Source organism: Clarias gariepinus, chromosome 6 (assembly GCF_024256425.1).
Source record: "Clarias gariepinus isolate MV-2021 ecotype Netherlands chromosome 6, CGAR_prim_01v2, whole genome shotgun sequence".
NCBI classification, from domain to species: Eukaryota; Metazoa; Chordata; class Actinopteri; order Siluriformes; family Clariidae; genus Clarias; species Clarias gariepinus.
Window position 1 is genome coordinate 33,010,299 of NC_071105.1, and position 23,910 is coordinate 33,034,208.

At 37.7% G+C, this 23,910-nt stretch overlaps 1 protein-coding gene across 1 annotated transcript in view; it reads left to right on the forward strand.

Annotated features, from left to right (window-relative positions):
* prkcaa (protein kinase C, alpha, a) overlaps positions 1-23,910 on the forward strand; it is a 183,011-nt gene that overhangs the window by 147,368 nt on the left and 11,733 nt on the right. The window contains exons 14-16 of the mRNA XM_053498018.1: positions 2,593-2,673; positions 4,641-4,748; positions 17,241-17,381. Of these exons, the coding sequence (XP_053353993.1) occupies positions 2,593-2,673; positions 4,641-4,748; positions 17,241-17,381 (330 nt within the window). The remainder of the gene's footprint in view (positions 1-2,592; positions 2,674-4,640; positions 4,749-17,240; positions 17,382-23,910) is intronic.

Below are 23,910 nucleotides of genomic sequence, written 5' to 3' on the forward strand. Positions count from 1 at the left end.
CAACTAACAAGCATCTGTGATTGGCTCATTCCAAGATATTTCCAGTGGCTCTTAGATTGTATCTCCTACATTATTTATTGTATGTTTACGTATAGTATTATATAAGCCATGTTACGATGCAGGTATTTTGAGTTTCAAGACACATAGCATGTCTTCATGAAAGCAAGATAAGCCTAAAAAGTGTCCAAATGAATGAGACAGACGAGCGTCTGCTGAGAGCAGTTGGGTAATTGCCATTATTGGCTTTCAATTTCAAAAAACAGACAGTTGCTATGCTTTCAGAAGGTTACAAAGCTGGTCGCTTGTGCTCTGGCTTAAAGCCCAGAACATTTTAAAAGGCAGACATTAACAGTGAGGGATTTTATGGAGTGTTTTACATAAAACATACAGGAAATTAGAAAGTGTACACAGAAAGAAAGTGATAAAAAGAAGTCACAATGAGTAAAAAGGACCAGAAACAGGACTGCACCACAGAGCCTGGGCTTTTAATCAAAGCCTTTAGAATATATAAATATTTTTATTATTAAAAAAAAAATTATGTATTTTTTTTTCTGGGGTCACTACAGTTCTTCTGTGATTTGGTTCCGGCTGCAGCTTGCATACAGCTACAACATATTTGGTTTTACTATTAAATAACTAGTCCATGTTGAAGTTGTGCAATGTCTTTAGCACCACTGTCCTTAAGTGCTTTACGTGTAAGAAACTAGTAGCCAGTGCAAAAATTGATCAAACGGCTCTATGACAAGCTTGCGCTAGAATTCTGACACAATATCTATTTTTCATGATCCATACAGGTCACTATGTACTGTACAGTAGGTACACCAGTGGTTAGAAACCAATCAAGGATCAGAAAATGATTAATGCACTGTCTGCGTAAAAAGATGAGATATAAAACTTAATTGCATTCCTAAAAGTTGGACAAGTTTCTAATAAACTGGCCAGTAAGTGAATGCTCCACCAATGCTACTGTACACTCTGAGAAAAAGTCAAGTGTACTTATTGTATCTTTCTCTGTCCTTGTCAGTGGAATGACTATGTAGTGACTACATTTAGTGTGTACCTTTTACCAGGAAATGTGCATGTATTGTACTGAAGTATTAGACATGGGATTAACCAGGGAGCATCCGATCTGATATTGTCACAATACCTACCTGCCTTTCCAAATGTTTATTTATTAATTTATTAGTTTTTTTTTTTAGTTTTTTTTTTTTTATTTGTTACAATTCTAATAAAACGTGGCAAATAATTTTCTCCTACCACACAGGATGCACAGTTTAAAGCAAACGTATGGTTTAACATTTTTAAAAATACAGTGGAACCTTGGATTACGAGCATAATTTGTTTTGGAAACAGGCTCGTATTTTAAAACACTCGTAAACCAAATCGAATTTTCCCATAAGAAATAATGGAAACTCAAATTATACATTGTACAGCCCAATAAAAATAAATACATAAAAATAATTAACACAAAATATTAAGTAAAAATAAAACAAATTGACCTGCACCTTTAAAAATAAGTAAAAATAAATCCAGACAGATAAGTGTTTCTGTTTGTGTGTATGTGTGTGTGTGTGTGTGTGTGTGTGTGTGTGCAAAGTCTGTGAAGACGAAAGTAAGAGGGGTGTGAGCAGGCTGATACAGAGAAAGAAAATTGATCTTAAACCTTTCTAATGAAACTTTTTTTTGCTTTACAGCGTGCTGTACATTGGCTCAGTTGTGATCACGTGACGCTTGGCGTTAAAACAAGAAGCGCATGCGTGATACATGATACTCTGTACTTGTAAACCAAGAATTGTTTGTTTTTCAAGTCAAAATTTATTAAAATTCTTTGCTCCTCTTGCGGAACACTCGCAAACCACGTTACTCCTAATCCGAGGTTTCACTGTACACCAAACAGTTACAGTTGACATTATGACCACTGACAAAAGAGCAACACTGATCACAAACTATGCACCTGCAAACTGGTGACATGATCATGGGATTATAAAAATAGCAAATTCTAGGTGTCCCAACATATTCCAGAGGAAAAGTTTTCAGAAACATAGGAAAGTATTAAATATATCTCCACGATGCTTAGAAAATCTTACCGTCCAATTGCCTTATTAGTCTTTATTGTAGTAGTACATCAAAGAGAGTTTCTAATTAATTGCTAACTAATAGTTCCAGGGTTGAATCAAAAATAGCGTAAAATGGAAACTAGTGCACTTTGTAGGGTGTATCATCCCTTGTTCCACCTACCAAGTAGTGATAAGTGCCCTTAATTAGAGAGAAATTTTTGAGTTAGCCTTGTGTTAGACGCTAGTTTACTTTGTAGCTTGCAGTAGCTGTGAAACACAACGTGTTTGCCTACATTTCAGAGGCAATTCGAAATGACTTTTTAGAAGCAGTTACTAAGGAGACAAAGTGTTGTTTAAGATGCCATAACGTTATCAGATGTGTTTTCTTTCTTAAAGTTCTATATGTTGTGAGTAAATGAATACAACCTTTAACCATTTTTAATATAAGTAAAAGTATAAAAAATGAGTTCACCCTTACTGACATATGGATTCTAACACTTTTCTTCTCTATATGTGTGTGTGTGTGTGTGTGCAGATCATTGCGTACCAGCCGTATGGGCGCTCTGTGGATTGGTGGGCGTACGGCGTGCTGCTCTATGAGATGCTGGCTGGACAGGTAAGGCAACATTTCCAGACCTCCAACCTCACAAATGAACCAGCCATTATTTACTTGGATTCATTACAGTAAAAAAAAAAAAAAAATTCACCAGTTTCCAATTCATAGCATGCTTTTATTTATTTATTAAGCGATTCGGCTCTTACTACATAAATTACAGTATGTTCTTGCACTTGCTGTGTGCTGTACAGTAAGTCTATGGTTGGAGTCTCTCTCAAATCAAACACTAATACAGAATGTTATATTAAACAGAAATGACGGATTGCTGCCTAATAAAGTATATAATTAAAAACCACATTCACAAGAATAATTATTAATTATTAAGCCACTGTGAACTTACTTTCCCATTTATTCTCAATATTATTGATGAATATTAAGTTTTCTTCCTTTGTCTGTTATGATTCCTTTTTTATTCCAACAAGGCAATTTAAGGTGTATGTGACATTAAACTGTGTAGATTAATGTTACTCTGGCTGTGGTTAGTTAGGTGTAAGTAACATTTAATAGAGCTATTTTGGATTTAATTGATGCCTGTCAGAGTAAAACATTTATTCCCAATTCTCACATTTTACGTACATCATTTAATTTACTGTAATATGAAGAAATGAGGCAGCATTCATTTAGTCTGGTTCTCGCTGTGATTGCTGGGTTTCCTCACACATGCACAAGAACATGTCAAGAAAATTACTCTAATTGGCATTGCCAAGTTGCCCGTAGTGTGTGAGTATGCCCAAACTTGGTCTGCAACAATGTTTACATTGGTGGTACATGTAAAGTAACATCCACAAGGTTTCCCAGCTCAGAGCATCACACTACACTACTGTACCTCTGGCATCCTTCCTTCTCTTCCATAGTGCATCACACTCGGCTGTCCATGTGATATAAAAGAAAATGTCATTTACCAAACCGAGCCACTTGCTCCGTGGGCCAGTTCTGATGCACATGTTCCCAGTGTATGCTTTTTTTTTTTTTTTTTGGAGAAGACAGGGGTCAGCATGAGCACTCTGACCAGTGTGCAGTCGCATATATTAAAACACTGCAAGCTGTGATTCTGACACCTTCTGACACCATTCAATCAAAGCCAGCATGAACTTTTTCAGCAGTTTGTGCTACAGTAGTTCTTCTGTACTCCCCACGAGCCTTGGCTACCCATGACTCTGTCTCCCAGGGTTCACTAGATGTCCTTCCTTGCATCACATTTGATAGGTACTACTCACAGCCTGCCAGGAACACCAGACAAGACCAGCTGTTTTGGAGTTGCTCTGACCTTCACTTTTTGGCCCTGGTCAAAGTCGCTCAGATCCGTACTCTTCAACATTTTTCCTGCTTATAAAACATCAAAATCAAGAACTAGCTCTTTACATGCTGTCTAATATATCACACAGTTGGAAAAAGTTACTATTCGCATTACCTCTTAGTAGTTTTACTGTTACGGCTGATTGGTGTATACTTAATCGATAGCTTTCATTGATTACTTCCATACACGCAGAGCTAAATCCGGCACAGCCTGTGAGTTTGGATATTTTTAGAATGAATGCTGGTCTGTCTAATAACCTCCACAATCACCTTTCATTGTTCGAGACATCAGTGCTCTCTTTCTCTCTCTCACACACACACACACACACACATAGTACAGAGCTCTCTTTTCAATCACGAAGCCTTTTATTATAGTATCACGAAAAAGGACAGGGGGAGTGTTTAATCATGCATGTTCATTTAATGGGATATTTATTGTTATAAAGTTATAATTAATGCTTTAAAGTAAGTTTTCAGCTACTAATAAAAACATGACCTGGGGTGACTTTACAAGCATCCTTGAAGTGATTATTTCCAAGTTACAGAAAGTGTTTATTCCTTTTATGCATCAGCATTTTGCAGTTTCTATTATATCTTATCTTAAAGTGAATCACTGCCCCAGCACTGTTTTCTTTCTATAACTGTTTTTTTTTTTTTTTTGCCCTTTTCAGCCACCATTTGATGGTGAAGACGAGGATGAGCTCTTTCAGTCCATCATGGAGCACACCGTGTCCTACCCTAAATCCTTGTCTAAAGAGGCAGTTTCCATCTGCAAAGGGGTGAGCACAAACACACACACACACACACACGCACACACACACACACACAGAGACATGTCTTTTGTTTTATCCTTTCTTGAACACGTGCCACATTTAATGTTCACCTCAACTTGTTAACTACAAAACAACAATAACTAGATCTGTCTTTTGGTTTTTGTTTTAAAGATGTGGAGAAGTTATATATCTACAATTCTGACCTACAGTACATGGAAATGAATCCTTGCAAATTATGCTGTATACAAAATTGGCAGCTCATCAAATATCAGATTCTTTGCATTGGATTTGTTTCCATGTAGTCAGCAGGACCAGACGGAAACACATACAGTACAATATGAGTAGATTATTACTCGCCTATAGTAATAAATTATTCAAACTCAGCCGTGATACAATAACAGGAGTTTTTTTTCCCGCTATGCACCAAGCCAAAAACTCTAATAAAATGAATCGAAATCCTAAATGACACTGGAGCCTCTGCTCTTTTCAAAAAGGCAACATTAATCAAAATAGCACTGGACCTCATGCGGCCACGATTTTAAACTCATTCGGGCAAATGCCAAATATGTACAAAGCCAAAGAACACTCATAAGCTACAGAACGCTGATATTGCATAAGTATTAGGTTATTAGTCGATTGGATTAGATTAGATTCATCTTTATTGTTCCTATTGCAAATTACTGTACAAGTAAATATAAATGTAAGCATACCATGCAAAGTAATAAATACAAAGCCAAACAAATGCAGAGAATAATACATAGGTCCTATATTTACATATAGATAAATACACAGGTCCACAACTATAAGGAGGCTATATGCAAAAAGAATATTGATGTCACATGTACAGTAGGTACAGGAAATCCCTGACTTATGAACATTCAAGTTACGAATTTCCGAATACAAACAGACCCCGGTTGTACTTCCAGTTCTATCATGGAAGTAGCTCACGTGTATTGTACAAAAAATAGACACTGCAGTGCACCAGTATTTACAATTACTGTGCTGTATATACAATATTTTCAGTGTGTAAGTAAATGTATAAAATGTATTGTATATATTATATATTGTATGTGTGTGTGGGTGAGCCAGAGAAATGAGTCGATCTTACCGGTTTCAATGAATCAGTCTGGAAGCATGATGATAGAAAATGTCTGTCCTGTAAAACTGTTCTGATGGTGAATAATCCTAATTTTTGGAAAATCCTTAACAAAACAGAGTTCACAGTCCAATACAGTGGAAAACAGCTCTGAGTCCCGGATTCCTCTCGCAATTTAAAGGCGCAGAGACAACTCTGTTACATTTGTGTATGATTTATTCCTTTAGGCACTTTTACAGTTTTTGGGGAAAGAAGACAGAGATTTAGTCAAGTGGATTAGTATGCTTTACATTGTACATTTGCGTCAAAGGCGTATCGGTCTCACTGTGTCAGGCTTAAGAACAAATCAGACTTACGAACGCGTTCCTAGAACGGAACTCATTCGGAAGTCGTGGACTACCTGTATTCTAAATAAGATATGTAGTAAGCAGGCCTGGACTGACCATAGGGCATACCGGGCAATGCCCGCTGGGCCGACGCACATTTTTGTCAGTCATAATTTTTATATTTTTAAAAAGTTTATTAGGCCAATTTATTAGGCTGTAGAGTATCTGAGACACGAATCGCGGCCCATTGGTTGACTGTCTTAAAGGACATTGAGCTCGTCCAATGAAATCTCAGGCCACGCCCTGCCTCCCTCCTGGCCAGCCCTCATCTCTCCATGACAAAATTTACTATTTAGAGTTCAACTGGAGTTTGAGATGAGTCCGTCTATAACAATGGATAAACCAGAAAAGAGCAAGGGGGGTGCGGCGAAGCTGCGGGAGAAAAGTCGCAAAAGCCTACAAGTGGAAGCAGCAAAATGTGCGAAAATCACAGAAATGTTTTCCACCACCACACATTCAATTGCAGCTGCTGGTGTAGCATATTGTTTAAATAATCATATTTAAAATAGTATATTGTGGAAAAGTTTTTTTTTTTTTTGTAATTTTATTTGCAAAGTGAAGCTCTTTTATTTAGAATCCAGATTTATAACATGTAAAGTCAACTATTCCAAGCTGTTTTAATTTTTATAATCCTGGCTTACAGGCGCACTCTTTCACTTTACCTTTCTATTTTTCACACTCCACTTACTGAGATTTAATCAGGTCCATCTGTATTTATTCATTTCTACTAACTATTAGGCTGGTGAGCGTGCATGCTCATAATGTTCCCCTCTTCCGAGTCCAGCACCGTGGAAAGTCCTGCTGGAAAAGTAAAGCTCATCAGCAGATGGAAATCTAAAGTGTTATTTAATTTCCATACTTGTACAGTAGTACAGTAACGAAGTCACTAAGAGGTGTTAGTTACATCGTTATCTGGTCAACACCATAATTACTAAGTCCTTATTAAGTTCTTCCAGAGGCTTGCTTCACATGAATTTTCACAAGCCTTTTTTTTTTATTTTTTTTTTTGCAACACCAAGTGCATCTCCACAGCACGGCAGGCGACCTTATTGGTTTCTACTGCGTTCCTGTCAAGTTGTTCGAGTCCTTACCCTGTTTACCCAATTTTTTGAAGACGTAGTGGGAACATGGCTCAGTGTGTCAGGGTTTAAGCTTAAAAATCCCAGAGCTGGTTGTTTAAGAGTCTAATAATTTCTACAGACTGCATTTAAATACCAATTCAATTAACACGTTTTAATATTTTTTCTGAGTGGAGCAATCCCATCTACCAACATGCACTCTCTCTCTTTCTCTATCCTTCTCTCTCTCTCTCGCTCTCTGTTTTTACCTGCCAGAATTTCCTTGTCAGCAATGTTGGCACCTCAGCATTAGTGTCAAGCGAGTGTACAGTAAGTTATGAGTTGTCATGTAAACAAGCAGGAGCCGAGTGCCTCTGTATGACAAGCTGATAGACTCAGAGCCCAGGGGTTAGAGTGTCTGAACCACAGATTCTTCACACCTCCATCACATGTATTTTTTTTTCCTCTCTCTCTCTAAAAAAAACTCTTTTGCTGAAAAAATATATTGAGTGTTTTTTGTTTTGTTTTTTTTCCCTTTTGAAGCACATGTATCTAAAAGTCATAGAAGATATAGATAAAAAGATATTCTATTAGAATCTGATTTGTTCAGAAGGAATCGATCACTTTCTGTTATAGCAGTTCTGGCAACTGGGTTTCGTTTCTATAGTAACAGCGAGGACAAATATATTGATATGATGAAATTATTTTTTAAGGACATAAGGCCTTTTTTTATCATTATTTGGAAGGAGGATCCAGTGTCAGCACTTAAGGTAAAGCTTATAAAAAATGAACAATGGTGTGGGTATTACTGTTCATAACGTAAGTGAGAACTGTAACTAATTCATTTTTGGGGTTATTTGAACACATCCTTTATTATTGTCCTATAACAGCGCACTGTCAATTTTTATACCTTAGTGATCTAATGTTTTTCCCTTCATTAAAACTAAACTCAGGAACATAAAAGGAAAGAGAAAAGAGAGACAATGAGAATGCAATTTTTCCTTTGATATTCCCTCCTTCTTTCTCTTTCACTCTACCTTTCTCTTTGTCACACTCCACTTACTGAGATGTTATCAGGTCCATCTGTATTCATTCATTTCCAACTATTAGGCCAGTAAACGTGCCTGCTCATAATGTTCTCCTCTTCCGAGTCCAGCTCCATTAATGGATACATAGCGGCTGTCAGATGCCTGACCCAGAAAAACACAGCCTAGCGTGAGCCGTCGGAGAAAGTGCAGAAGAACTCCGCCGATCGATTTTGCTTCGGCTGCAGGTTCATTTTGATGTCGAGTCTTGTGTGATAAAAGTACACGCTGGCCTCTGTTCTGAACAGAGTACTTTTTATAACAACTTAAATAAAAAAAGGGAGAGAGAAAGAGAGAGAGATGTGTTTTCTACTGGACATTACCAAAGATTTGATTGGGTTTGGAGTTTAAAAATGACATACAGTAGGAATGACTGACTTCAGAGATCTTGTGTGATTACAGAGATCTTGTGTGGTTGTAATGAATTAACCTGCCATGTACAGTAAATTAAACCTAAAGCTTAAATTAAGCTCAAAGCCTCGAGCAATTTTAACCATTTTTTGCTATGTTTATGGGTCAGGATTGCGCAATATAGAGTAACCTGGTTTATATAATAAAATTTATTTTATTTCATTTTAGCCAAAAAATATATATACTCAGCAAAAAAATGTGCACATAAGCAAAGAAAGACCATTTATATTTATTATACTTTTTTTTTCTGTTGTTTCTATAACCAAAAGAAAATATAAATTTCACCAAAGAAAAAAAATATACACGTAATAAAATTTAATTAAATAATCCAGCATTTTGGATGTAGTACAAAAAAACTTGTACAAAGTTACATCATCAAAAGCGGAGTGGTACCGTAGCTCAGTGGTTAAGGCATTGGATTACGGTTCGAAAGGTCCCAGGTCCCTTGTGGGCCCTTGATCAACTGCAAAATGTAAGACTCTGGATAAGTGTGTCTGCTAAATGCCTGAATGGAAATGTTGGGATTTCCGTGATGAGATCTTTATTTGGTTTTGAAAAGAGTCTCCAATGTCATATTCAGAGGTGAAGCTTTTCTGACATGGGTATTAAGAATGAACAGCTTTGTGCTGTAAAGCTGCTCTGCTACAACATAAGGCGAAGACAGGACCAAGCTTGACATTTATTTGAGACAACGAGTCCAGTCCAAGCTTGCAAATTTGGCTTAGATTCCAGCCCCTAACTCAATCTTATTAAGCACTCTCTTCATAAGCACTCCTCTTATACGAATTTGTTTCAGAGCCATTCTTGGAATTTAATATGCAGCTGTAATAGCGTATTTGGGTTTGTCCAGTTCAATTATTACCTGGAGCTCATGTCTGCTAGACAAGTCATTATTTTTCTTGGATAAAAAATGGAGGCAGTTTAAAAGCAAGCCAGACATTTATCTATTCATTTGGCAGGCACTTTTTTTTTATCCAATTTGACTTACAAATGAAGCAGAATCCAGTCCAAGCACATATCAGAGTATAGCACTGACGTCAACACTAGCAGTTCTTGCAGTTGAAACTTTATAGTCACAGGGACGCAGCTTTAAAGCCAGAGCCTGCACTTTAAAGTGTTAAAAAAAAAAAAAACTTTGGAGAAACTGGTTGTTTCTAGTCAAACCGAGACTTTTTGCAGAATAACAGACCACAGTTATATTATTACCTGCTACACTAATGCACTTATACCAGCGTTTCATTAGTGCTTGGATACCAGTAAGGTAAAAGGTATTCAGACAGCCTACTTCAAGTCTGAAACACTGACCTCCCAGGAACTCCTTTATTGTCCGTGGATGCCCCCTTTTTTTAATTTTGCAAGTTTGTGACAAGTTAGCCATTAATTTTCACCTTAGCAAGGATTGTTGTTTCCCCATTTAAATGTTTTACTGCAGCAAGGAGTCTCATCACCGTACTGTACTTGAGGTCTTCCGTTAATGTCAGTCGGCCATTACAAGTCCCGTTTTGGCTTGAACTCCCCTCAAAGTTGTTGTTTTGTACAGTGGGGATGTTTTGGGATGTTTTGTACAGTAATTTGTAGCGAATTACTTTTTACATGTTCATGGGTACATTTTTCTCACATTTTTTTTTTATTTTATTGCTTAGCTTCACGTATGTCTAAATGTTTTCCTGTAAGCTGTCAATCACATTGACAATACCCCGGTGGTCATCTGCCCTGAATATTGAAGTGTTGTTTCAAAAAAATGTTTTTTCCAGTTCCAAACACACCTGATTTAACTAATTCAGCGAATTTATAGCCTTCTCTGAATTGAAGCAGATGCGAAAACACTAAATAATGCAGGACAGAAGGTCTCCAGGACCAAGGGTGGAAAGCTGTGCACAATTTACAATGTTTGTTTGTGAAATAAATTGTGTGTGCAGAAGAGGGTAAATAGCGCTTTCTTTCAAGGTCGTCTTCACATGTTTCAGAAGAAGCATGTCCTAACCTTCATCCTCACCAGTTTGCATGTGAGATAGGTATGAGCTGGCTAAGGAATGGGGAGTGGCATGTGATCAGATTGGGGAGAAAAATAGTGGGAAAACTAAATTACTGGGGAAAAGTTAATATGGCAACACATTGATGTGCACAACAGATGTCAGCGTATTTACCTAATTGACATAATTAGGTTTTTTTTAATACTTCAATGCGTCAGTTCAGCCCTGATTGCTGTACAGTTAGTCCCCTGACTTAGGAACAAGTTCCATTTAGGGAGCACGTTTGTAAGTCGAATTTGTTCTTAAGTCCGATAAAATGAGTCTCATACACTTTGACACAAATATACAATGTTAAGCATACCAATCCACTTGGCTCAATTTGAGCGGTGCATCTATCACCTTTTCCACACTGTCATCTTGTGGCCAAAACTGTAACCGCTTGTAAGCCTTTTTAAACATGCCTAACGAGTACTGAATCTCACACAATATGTAAGAGTGTTGTCATTTGGTTCTGCATTACACGAGATGCCTAATATCGTGAGGGGAATCCTGGTGTGGCAGCGGGGTCAGCTGACCTTGTTTAAATTCAGCTTTACAGGACAGCCATTTCAAATATTCATGCTTCCGAATTGAGGCCGACTCATTTCTCGGGCACCCCACATGCACACACACTTATACTTATACACACAATATACCGAACTTTGGACATTTTATACATTTACTTACACCCTGAAAATATTGTATGTAATTATAAATATTGGTACCTGGTGCACTGTAGTGTCTAATTTTTGTAACACATGTGAGCTACTTCAGTGATTGGTTCACATCTATGAATGTTCGTAAAACCACGGCCCGTTGTATTTGCGGAAATTTGTAACTAGAATGTTCGTAAGTCGGGGACTTACTGTATTAATGAATACCTTTATTACACCATGTGTGCCTTCTCATGCAATGATGCGGCCATCTGCACAAGATTTTATAGCTGGTCCAAAACTGATTGCTAAGTAATGGCCCTTGGCAGCAAAAAATTTTTATATCCGCCCGCATCTCTTTAAGAACTCTCTGAATGCTTCGTTTCGCATACGGACATAGCGCTTTGCCAGATTACAGAGCATAATCGCGCCACTCTGGTTCTTGAACATATGTTGATTATCTAGATTATAGTAGAAATTATATACAGCAAAATATAAAGTTTGAAGTGTTCGAAATAAGGAATCATTTCATTTGAAAACTTTATATTGAAATACTGAAATATCCCGTGCGTGAAAGAGTTTTGAGTTTTAAGAATATTAAATAAGGGGTATCAAATAATACTTTGAGTGTGGGGAGATCATTAAATGGGAGAGCTTGGAAAGATGAAGACTTTATATATTGAGAACGGGGTTGTTACACATTTGCGACTCTCCTCATCCTGTAAATGCATGATTAATTTAATAGGTTCCACCTGCAGGGTAATAAAAAAAACTTTAACATTTCAATTAAACTAGCTTAAATGCAAACTTATCTTTTTCTTTAAAAAAAACATTTTGGATTCAGCACCACACAAAAGAGTTACGATACATAACCGAATAATTTTTGCTGTAAGTAACTAAAGAATAGTCATTTATTAGAACAAGCGCATTAAAAAATGTTAATGATTTGGTATGAAGTCTTTGCAGCTGCCAGAGCTGCTGTTATAGAAAATAAATAAATCAACTCCTATCTTTCCAATTGGATTTAACAATTAAACAGTGCTGTAGCGTTACAAATAATCACTTATTATCGCTTGTATTTTACTTATTTTATTTTATTTCATTTTCCTTGACATTCTATATGATATTATTCTGCATGCGATGCTCTGAATGATGCCTGATTAAGGCATTGTGCGTGTCTGTGTGCGCTCAGCTGGAAAACTCCATTTTCAGCTCAGCTTCTAAACACGAGACTCCGTGCAGGCTGAGAAAATAACTGTGAATTATCCAAGCTCGCTGCTATCAGGCTGGGTCTAACAGCATTGTCAGACACACAGAGAGAGGGAAAAAAGAGAGCTGTAGATATTATTAGACTGCTTTTACAGCTAGTTGCAGGTTGGTTTGTTACTAGGTTATTATACTCTGTGTAAGGAATAAAAGATGGTGAGGATCTGCTCTCAGAGGAAAGTAAATAACAACAGCGTGGTGTAAAGTAGAGTATGTTGCAACACATCCTAAAATGCTTTTATTTCTCTTAGCCGTCGTATACTTTGGTGATTCACAGATTTACCTGTTAATAATTTTAAGACATTATATATTTTTTATCCATTTATAGTTACATTAAATGTTTAAGAACATCTACGCAACAGTCACTCCCTTACCATCTCTTGTCATGTTACCAGGAAACTGCAAAGCACAAAGCCTGCAACACGAAAGATCACACCATGTATACAGATCAAGCAATATTCTGTAGAAACACTAGACAATCAGATCCACAAAATTCAGAGCAATCAGATAAACCAGGTATAGGTGATCTCGAGAAGGACGCGACTTAGTCATATCATATGCTTTCCATGTGATATATATTGAGAGACATCACATTGAGTGGCAGTAGAGTGTGGTGCTCTTTTCTAGCATCTGAGGCTTTTTGGAAGTTCCTTTTCCAAAACGCTGTCATAATAGAATTGGTATGTCCCCTTTAAATGCATGCGCCCAGTGTGCCCACTGTCTTTCTGGTGCACACGTGCTTGCGCCCGCACATTGTTGCTTACAACTATGTTAGTAATTTGTGATTTCTATTAAATTCTTTCTTATAAATTTCTTCTTTTGACCAATTAGAATAGAGGAATCAGCAACACTGTGTTAAAAAAGAATATGCTCTTGATCAGCCCTGACATCAACGCCACTGCCAAGTGAACTGAACTGAACACTTGGCATTCACCAACATTGATCACCAAATAATTGATCAGTAACCTGGTGGCAGGATCATCACCCAATGCTCAATAATTCCTGCAGGGACCAAAGGCCAGCCGGTCCAGTCTGATCCCACGGAAAAGCATAGAAAGGCTGCAAAACAGCCAGTGCACCACAACTCACCATGCATGGTGGCCCAGCAGGCAAAGAGACCTAGGGTGCCATCCCAGCCCCCAAACTCCCCGGAACCCAATCCGATTGTGCGCTACCACCTGATATACCCAACAAACGTGTCCGATCCACAGAGGTCCCACTCCGCAACCCCCACCACCCAAAAAATCTCCTGCCAACGGCCTGAAGCTTGACGCTACAGCACACTCTTAGAGGTCTTGTGGAGCCACGAGCCACCTAGTAGTGGGTAGGAAACCCAGATCCTAGGTTGCTTTAATGTAAATGCTGTGTCTGATTGGTGTAATTTACTGTATACTGCATATACCCATATTATAGGTGACTTGCCTAGTTTTTTTTAGTATTCCTCACACATTTCTCTGTGTCTCTCCATGAAATAAACCCCTCTCCCTCTAAGAGCTTTCATCCCTCAGAAACCACACGCAATATGTTGAGAGGTAAAGCACAGTCATTTAAATCTCAGGAGGCAGGTTTATGGTTTCATATTGTAATGCTAAGTTTGTGCACGCACCGGAAAAACATTGTGTGCTTACGCAACAGACGTTGATGTAAATTGCTCTGCCATATATAAGGAAATTCATGACGTCTAGAAATAACTATGTATGGCACATATCTTTTCCTTGAAAGGATATTGTGTGTGCAATGCATTACTCCAGTTTCATTTGGAAAACCTGGAAAGGCTTATGGACTTTTGCTCTGTTGCGTTCGTAAATGTAAACATGTCTTGCACTGTAAGCCATATGAATAAGAATACATGTAGGATGTGTCATTATGTAGCTCGTACCTGGTCAGGTTCTGAAAGTACCCTCAAATAGAAAATATGTTTAGGAGTAGTTCTAAATATAGAACTACTCCTAAACCTATTTCTTATTTATTGGAATACCTTATATCACAGCATACTAAGAACAAATTGACATTCATGACCTGTCTACTCATCTTGAATTGTGCATAACCACGCTCATTTGCATAGGGAACAACACGCCCAAATTTCAATTTACCTTTAGCAGTCGAGATACTCTTGAATTAATGGTTTGTCTAAAGATTAAACACAACAATTTTTAAAGCCATGAAGCTATGAAAAATTTGATTCAGTCTATAAATTTGGTTTTCTTTGAGTGTGTGTAAATTTGTGCATGTGTTTGCTTTGGTAATATGCCTCTCTCGTGGTTGAAAGCTTACAAGGAAGCTTCCTGTTAAATCTAGGTTGATATATAGTACACCATTCAGCAATAACATTAACATTATAACCATCTAGGTTTTGGGTTCCCCTTGTGCCACCTTGTGTGTTCTGGTCCCTCGGGACATGGCTCTGCAGGGCCTCTGGGTCCGCGCTAAGGTCTGTAGGACTGGAACATTGCAGTTCCTCTTCAGGGCCCTTGGGTACTGTGGGTTGCAGCGTGGGTCCTCCGTGAATTACACTTATTTGCGCGGCGCTTTCAACAGAACCTTGCTCGGACCGGGATCTAAGGAGTTTAGGGGCCAGATTGGCAGCATTGGGCCTTTTTTCCTGCTGTGACTCTTGTGCGGCAGGGTGCACTGGGTGTTTTAGTGCTTTTCTATCGTTGCCAGCATTGATTTTTCATGATTTTGTAAGCCTTAGGTGCCCATGATCATGTCACCAGTTTGCAGGTGTATAGTTTGTGATCAGTGTTGTTGATTTGCCAGTGGTCATAATGTTCCGACTGTTTGGTGTACAGTGGAACCTCGGATTGCGAGTAACACGGTTTGCGAGTGTTCTCCAAGACAAGCAAAGATTTTTTTATAAATTGTGACGTGAAAAACGAGCCACTCTTCGTTTACTAGTACCGAGTATCATGTATCACGCATGCGCTTCTTGTTTTGACGCCGAGCGTCACGTGATCACAACTGAGCCAATGTTTTTTCTCTCTCTTGTGCTGCAGAATTGTAATCCCCTGCTGGGTCTTAGTTTGCGTTTCTTACTGGTATAATCAACATCTGTGTGCATGTGTACTGTTTACTATTACACTGTGACCAAGTGTGTGTGCATAAAACATATTTTATTTTGTGTTTGTATGCGTGTGTGTACAACGCACGTGTACTGGTTATTATAACGTGTGTGCGTGCGTGTAAAGCAAAAGAAAGTCTCATTAGAGAGGTTAAAGATTTCCTTACTTTCTCTCCCTGGGTCAGCATGCCGTCATGTGTGTGTACGCACGTAATTTGACACCGTGCCCCGTTACACACACCCTTCCCCCTCCTTCTCGCGCCTTTACACATTTACACACACACACACACACACACACACACTGCTCTACACAGAACACTGCTCTGTCGCGATTCTTTTCAAAAGGTAAAGTGCAGGTTCACTTGTTTTTTATTTTCACCTTACAGCAGTGATTCCGTTAGTATGCGCTCACGCAAGAGTTGTTAGCGATGTTCCTTGCTAATTTTACCGTTACTGTGTAAGACGAGAAGAGGGGAGGGTCTGATTCCTGCTCTTCTCTTACTTTAGCTTCACACCCAGACACACACACACACACACACACACACAGCACCTGCGTGCATTAACAGAAACACTTATTTGTCGGGATTTATTTTTACTTTTTTTAAAGGTAAAGTGCAGGTTAATTTTTTATTTTTGCTTTATATTTTGTGTTAATTATTTTTATGTATTTATTTTTTGGGGCTGTGGTACGGCCCAATAATTTGAGTTTCCATTATTTCTTATGGGAAAATTTGATTTTATTTACGGGTGTTACGAGTCCGCTTCTGTAACGAATTATGCTCATAATCTAAGGTTGCAATGTATTTTAACTTGACAGCTTCAAAAAATGTGATTTCAAGCAGATTAATCCAGGTTTGAATTGTTTAGTTTTCTAAAATTACACACATTCGTTAGTCTAAGTTGGATACAAACCATTTCTCATTTTAAATGAATTTTACCGGATACCAAATTGCTTATTTAAATACGACTTAATCTGTTCGTATCCAGCCAGAGAAATTAGTGTTTATTTCTTCCTAAATGATTATTTTAGAAAATCCTCAAAAAAAAAAATTTGTGAAATGTCGCAAGCAGCAGTTTTGTAAAAAATTACAGTGGTGTCAAATAAACAGTTAGACAGGGGTCTAACAAATCTCTGCATTATAACAAATCCAAGATCTGAAGTAAATACAATATAGTATAGTTTCAAACATAATAATCTTGCTAATATGGTCACGTTCGACAGAAATCTGTCCAGAAATCTCCACAGTGCTTCTGGTTTAGGGGTTAATTAAATTAATGTTTTACTTTTTTCAGTGTTTCCGCGGCACAACACTAGCAGTGCAGTACAATAAACTAACCTTCTGTTCTAAACCACACCCATTTCCAAACCACTTAATGAGGGAGATATGGTGAAGGTTGCAATGTTGATATTAGTGTGAAATATGATGATGATGATGATGATAATAATGATGGTCCTGTTTTGGTTCTCAGTTGATGACGAAGCACCCTTCCAAGCGTCTTGGCTGTGGCCCAGAAGGCGAGCGAGACGTACGTGAGCACGCGTTCTTCCGCCGCATCGACTGGGAACGACTGGAGAACAGAGAGATTCAGCCTCCGTTCAAGCCGAAAGTGGTGAGTAGAATGAAAGTGGTACACACACACACACACACACACACACACACACACATACTTGTAAATGAGTGGCGAAGACCTCCATTTACAACCAATTTACAAATTTTAATATCTGTGGCATTATTGTTGAAGTCATTAGTCTGAATTTTATCAGCTTACTGTGTGTTATAATTAAAAATATAATTTCAAGCAGCTCTAACAGCAGTTCCAGCTACAAGCCCATTCCCTTACATTATTGTTTCTATAGCAACAATAACCCTGAGATATACTCTGGATGCTCAACACAAGCAGTTTTGTGTGTGTTCTTGGCTGCAGTCTGTCATGGACATGCGGTCAGTGTTTGTCGGCCTATACTGTAAGTGTCTGTCTCTATGACAAATGCAGCACTCAAGGAAAAAGCCAGCCATGCCAAAATGAGGTCAAGTATGAGTTAAGAGTCTTAGTGACCTGATTTCCCATAAAGCCACATTACGAGGCTCACGAAAGTCCAGAACATCAGCACAACTACTCTATCGCCTACATACGATTTGATTTATTTTTTTTTTTTTTTTTACCACCGAGTGACCCAAATTTCCAGACTTCAGCTGTAATGTAGTCATGCTTGTCCCGGGACTCTTTTACAACAGCATTAATATGTAATCTCTTTTCTCCCTATGACTAATTATTTCTTTAGTTCTAAATGCAATCATTTTACACAGTATTTAAACACTGTGTATCTACAGTATGAAGCAACCCCAGATTATAACGCTGTCTCCAGGGGCTGGTACAGTGGGCACTACTGTATGCATGATGGTGTACATCGCTTCATTGCCATCATTCTTACCCTTCTGCACCCATCACCCCCAGAATCTACATTATCTTTTTCTATTGATTCAGAACAAAATATTTCTGCTACCTAGGAAACTGAAGCATTTTTCTGACCTACCAGTGGTTTTCTTTTGGCCACACAGCTGTTCAGCCCCAATCCTGTACTCTTACTTTCACTTTAAGGCATAGCTTTGATTTCTACTGTTGCCTTATTTATGATGCAACTTCACCAAGTGTTTAAGACATTCCTGATTTCATGAAATTATGATTTATTTTTTAACTATGGTTTTTTTTTTCAATAAAGTCCAACACAATTTAGCACTATTCTCCCGGGTTTTATTGACGTTAAACATCCTTAACCAAAGTTTTCATTTTCAGCAATCTACTTAGTTGTTTTCTTTCTTGGATACAGGCCAATAATTTGATCCGTCTAGTAAAGAAAGTAAATGAGACACCATATTTAAAAAAAAAAATAATGCTCATCCTGAAGTTTGCAGATTCAGTTCTGTGCAAAAAGCTTGAGCTACCTCTTATTTTTTCATATTGCTTATATTAACATCAATTACTGTAAATGATGTTGATTGAATTAGAGAAACAGGAACGAATGGTTTCCTGTGACAGGCTGCAAAGTGCCTAAAAATACACTTTAAAAATGAGTGGTTTATGTAACAACCTCAGCAGCAGCCTCATTTCCCCTCTCACCTTCTCCAACCGCTCAGCATTCAGCATCACCAGTAAACACAAAAAAACATTCCTTTTTAAAATTGCTCAGGTTTAGGGACTGGGCTGAAAATAAGAAGCAAAAAAGTCCTTTAGGAAGCCTGGAGAACTGTTGCTCAAGACTGCATTAAAAATACAAGAACGTCTGGCTTGGCTCTTTAAAAGCAAAATATGAAGAAATGCGGTCTAGTTCAAGACTTTACACAGTACTATAAAGGCTAAAAGTTGCATGAATACATACTGGGGGTTTGAGACAACCCTCCGCACACCACTGACCAAAGGACCTGCCAAGTATTTAGATGCTTTAGGGTTTAAGAAGAATGCAATTGAGTTAATGTAAATATAGAAAATGGAGAGGCTCCTGTCACTTTCTGGGAATACTGGATTGAGGAAAGGTTTCTGGGTTCAGGGGTGCGTGCGTGTGCGTGTGCGTGTGTGTGTGTTAAAGCAGAGTGAGCTGGACCGAAACCCAGATCTATTTCAATTTGATATGACCTCATTTTATTCTTGTCTCTCAGTGGGATTGCAGTTTGGTGGCAGAGTGCATGAATAATTAATTTATATTATTGGGCTTTATAATAAATATAAATTGGGTGTATATTTGATTGACATTTGATTTCACTCAAGAGACTTTTCTTAAAGTTCCCAAATAGTCCTCACTGCCACTCATAACGTCTAAATAAAAACTAATTTTAAATGCTACTTACTGTAAATATGTGTGTAGCAATTGCCATGGCAACGATTCACAAAATACAGTATTGTTAGGAAAGTCACCTCTGTGATTGCGTGTGTGTGTCACATACAGTAGTACAGCACTGAAAAGTTTTATACAGATGTGGCCATTAAGACTGCGCGTGTTTTCCCGCGAGATGCCGCAATTTAGCGCGTGGCATGCCGCGACTTGCCGTAAGCAACATTCGGGAATTTAAATAAATGTGTTGTGCTTCACTGAATATCCACCAGATGGCGCATGGAAGGACTTTATCTAAAAACCGGACTAAGTACTGTATAACGAAGAACTGTGTAAAATTACTTAGCCTAAAACAATATTGTTTCATTGCTGAAGCAAACATGAATTTTATTTTGCTTTACAACAGATTTTTCATGATGAATGTGTGTATATGTGCTTCATATTATTTTCACAATGATGAAATGAGATGCCCAAATTCGTGCTTTACAAGTTTCTTAATTAGTTTTTGTAATGTCTTAACAGGGACAAAACAGTGAAAGACATGGCAATGCCTCGGTTTAAATGGTGTTGAAATTAATTTAATCTCCTGATGGTAGGCGAGATAGCGTTAACTATGCGAATGTCCTGATTCGTGAATATATATATAGCTATATATATATATATATATATATATATATATTTTTTTTTTTTTTTTTTTTTTTCATAAGTAAATATTATTTTATGAACACGAAGTTCTTCTGGCTTTTTATAATAATCATCATATTTGCTGTTTGTGTCCAGCATTTAATAATTATTTCATCCATTATTTAACCACGGCTGGAAATAATAGCTGGATAGCTAATAGCTGAAAATGTGATTGTGAATTCATGACTGAAATAAAGCTGTTCGTCTTTTGTACAGTACTTTCACTTTATAAAAGGCAGCGTTTTTATCAAAAGGTTGATAAACGTGTGTTGTACAGTATATACACCGCGACAGCGTGCTCAGTTACTCACTTCTCACCTTTCATGTAGGTCTGCTCTGCGCATAACACCGGGCCATTGTTTAGATGTAAAATATAAATACTGCTATGGTACATACTGTAGTTCAGTAGTGCTGTATGCATAACATAACATAACAGTCAAATTGTTTAGCATGTTTACTTATACAATTTTTTTTTGTCAGAACCAATTACAATTTTGTGAAAGTGTATAAAATTAAATACCTGTGCAATAATTCCAGCATTACACAGTTGGCCCATCTGACAATATACCTTTAGATAAGCATTAAAATATAGATGTAATGATGTTGCGATAAGGTAAGAAACATTGAAAGTTTTTGAAAGTTAGAATGACTTTGATGACGGCGACACTGAGATGACGTTGAGCGAATGACGCAAACACAACATTGTAAATACACCTTAAAAACAAAGAAATGTAATCCCTTATTTGGAGGATTTACACAGACGAACATTGTTCACACAATGTCCGACAACATCCATGGTTTCAACAGGATTTAGAGTTCTGATCAGAGATCAGGAAAGACACGACAGCTTCCTGCACACAGCATGTCTTCCTCTATTTTACCTCTTTGGTCATTTCCTTTCAAAAATCGTTATGATAAGCCATACTTTGAGCAATGTTACATTTTTACATGACTGCTTGCTCACACACTGTTGGGAGAGGCATAACACACTCGGTGGATAGCGCTATCCACACCTTCCACTTGCGTGAGCTCACATGATTGGTTAGAGCCGCGATTGATGTGAGGGCGCTCGAGTGCCTCCCAGCCCTCCCATCACCTCTGGATGATAGGGAAAGCTCATTACCACTGAGCCACTCATTGTTACTGACTATCATCAAAAGCACATGGCCTATTGGAACTAGTGGTGACGCTCTAGTGGAAGACATGCTGTGTTAGTCCTACTCTGGCCATCGAATTGGTCATTGGTTCAACCTTATCCCATCGCCCCAACATTGTTCTGATGTAATTCTAACTTTACAACAGAAAAAACCTAATACTGATATAGTCTGTAATATTGCAAAATTAATGTCAACACAATGCTTTTTTACAACAAACAGTTTCTCTTGGAAAAAAGGTTTTGCAGCAGTGTGTTGATGGTTAAATGGGCTGCACGATCTTTCCCTTTCCAGTTTCCAGCTCTCTCACGTCGTTATCTGGTCATTTTCCACTTGATAAATGTTGCATGTGCATCAAGGTCGATCAACTTCTGTTAGTCCGAGGTCACCTGGCAAAAGCCTCTCACTACCCTGCCACCGCTGCAGCACTAATATCAGACTGTTTCCTTTCATTTGGGCTTTCTGATGGAGTCATTTCCTACTGAAGTCTCTGGCTTTAATGGACGCTCTCCACTATGGGGTTAATGTGGCCAGATCCTAATGTACTGATAGATCTAAGTAATGTTTTTTCACTCATGGGGCTTGGGAAGCAGTTATGAGTTTGGCTTGCTTTCTTGAGGTTGTTCCAGACCTGAGAGAGAGAAAGCGCCAAAGAAATGTCTTGTACAGATTATGAAATGGACAGAGAAAGTCATTTATCATACTTAGTAGTTTCGAGTGTCCTTGATGTGGTTAGCTGGATGTATGTGGATATGGATGAAAAAGCAAGAGCTGGGTTGAAATTGGGTCAAAGCTTTGTTTCTTTTGCTACAGTCACCAGACTACATTTATTTTAGGTCTGTTTGAAATGTTGCAGTGATTTCATTCCCTGTAGATCTAATAGATTGCAACTGTGGCTGTATACTGAAGGTACTGTAAGGGTAAGGGACTAGGCACAAAACAATTATTTTGATTAATTTAAAAGTAATTTAAAAGAAGATTAAGATCCAGAAACTATACTACTGCAGTGATAATGTTTTCAGGTTACCCAAGATGGAAATAACTAGAACTTGTGACGGTGTATATATATACAGTATATATTGTACAGTATATAATCTATACATTTGGTTGAGCGGCAATAAAGCAAAGCAAAAAAAAAAAATCTGATTTCTTTTTATTACAATAAAATAACTTTTAACATAAAAGTAATTTGCAGTACTGTAAAAAAAAAAAGTTTTGGAAAAATACCTATAGTAGACAGATGTTTGTTGCTCATAAACTCATCTGGAATACTAGCTTTATCCTGAAGATGTCTGCTTTGGGAGAATACATCAAGAAAAAAAATAGTTTCTTTATTGGTGCAAACAGCTACTGTAATGAAATCTGTGTCCTCTGCAGCCATGTGTGTAGTTGTGCTGGTTTTATTCATACTAAATGTGCCCGCAACTTAATTTGCGTAGAATTTAATTGCACACTTTAAAAAATGTACACAGCCATCTGTTGAAATTTGGAATGAAGTAAAATTTCGACGTGTTACCGTGAAGTGCATGGACTGAAGGTAAGGGATCACATTTATTAAGTAGAATTCAATTGCACACTCATAAGCATGTATTAAAAAATGTACAGCACCATCTGTTGAATTTTGAGATGAACTAATGATTTTTTCAAAGTAATTTGTTTTTTATGATATGAGGATAACGTTTCCCATTTAAATTTCAAAGTAGCATACTGTATCTTCTCTTCCCGTGGGCCAATTGCGATGAAACATATACTGTATATGTTACCACAAGCTTGACCAAATACATCTATGAAAACCTTTTTAAAATTAGTTCAGTAGTTATTATGTGATGCGTGCGCAAACAAAGAGACAAACAGACAGATGAAAATTCCAAAAACCATCTTGATGTGTTCTATTACTCATCTTACCCCCAAAATTATTTTTGCCGCAAATATCTTCAATGAACAGACATGCCAACTTTACAGTTTTATTGTATGTAATCGATGTTGATTTAAACATGTATTACCGTTTGTTCACTATTTTATTGTTTGTGTACTTTAACCTGACCTGCAATTCCAAGGTTTAGATATAAAATAAAGACTTTATCAGGGTCATGAAAGGAGATTATGTACAGTAAATGCTTGGTGAAGTAGTAGAAATAGCTGAAAGTACTTTTCTACATGCACAAAGCAACAAGAACATTGACATACAGTATGAAAAGCACGTTCATAAATCAGTAAAAAAAAAAAAAGGTTTCAGTTTGTCACTGAATAGAAAAATTGGACTTGTAGCAATAGACAAAGGTCATGTGGGCTGATGAGTCCAGATTGACCCTGTTCCAGAGTAATGGACGCGTCAAGAGTAAGAAAGTAAGTGCATTAAGCAGTACTCTCATCATGCATAGTGCCACTGTACAAGCCTCTGGAGGCAGTGTTATAATCTGGAGTTACTTCAGTTGGTCAGGTTTACACTCAGCAATGTTATGTGGCAAAAAAA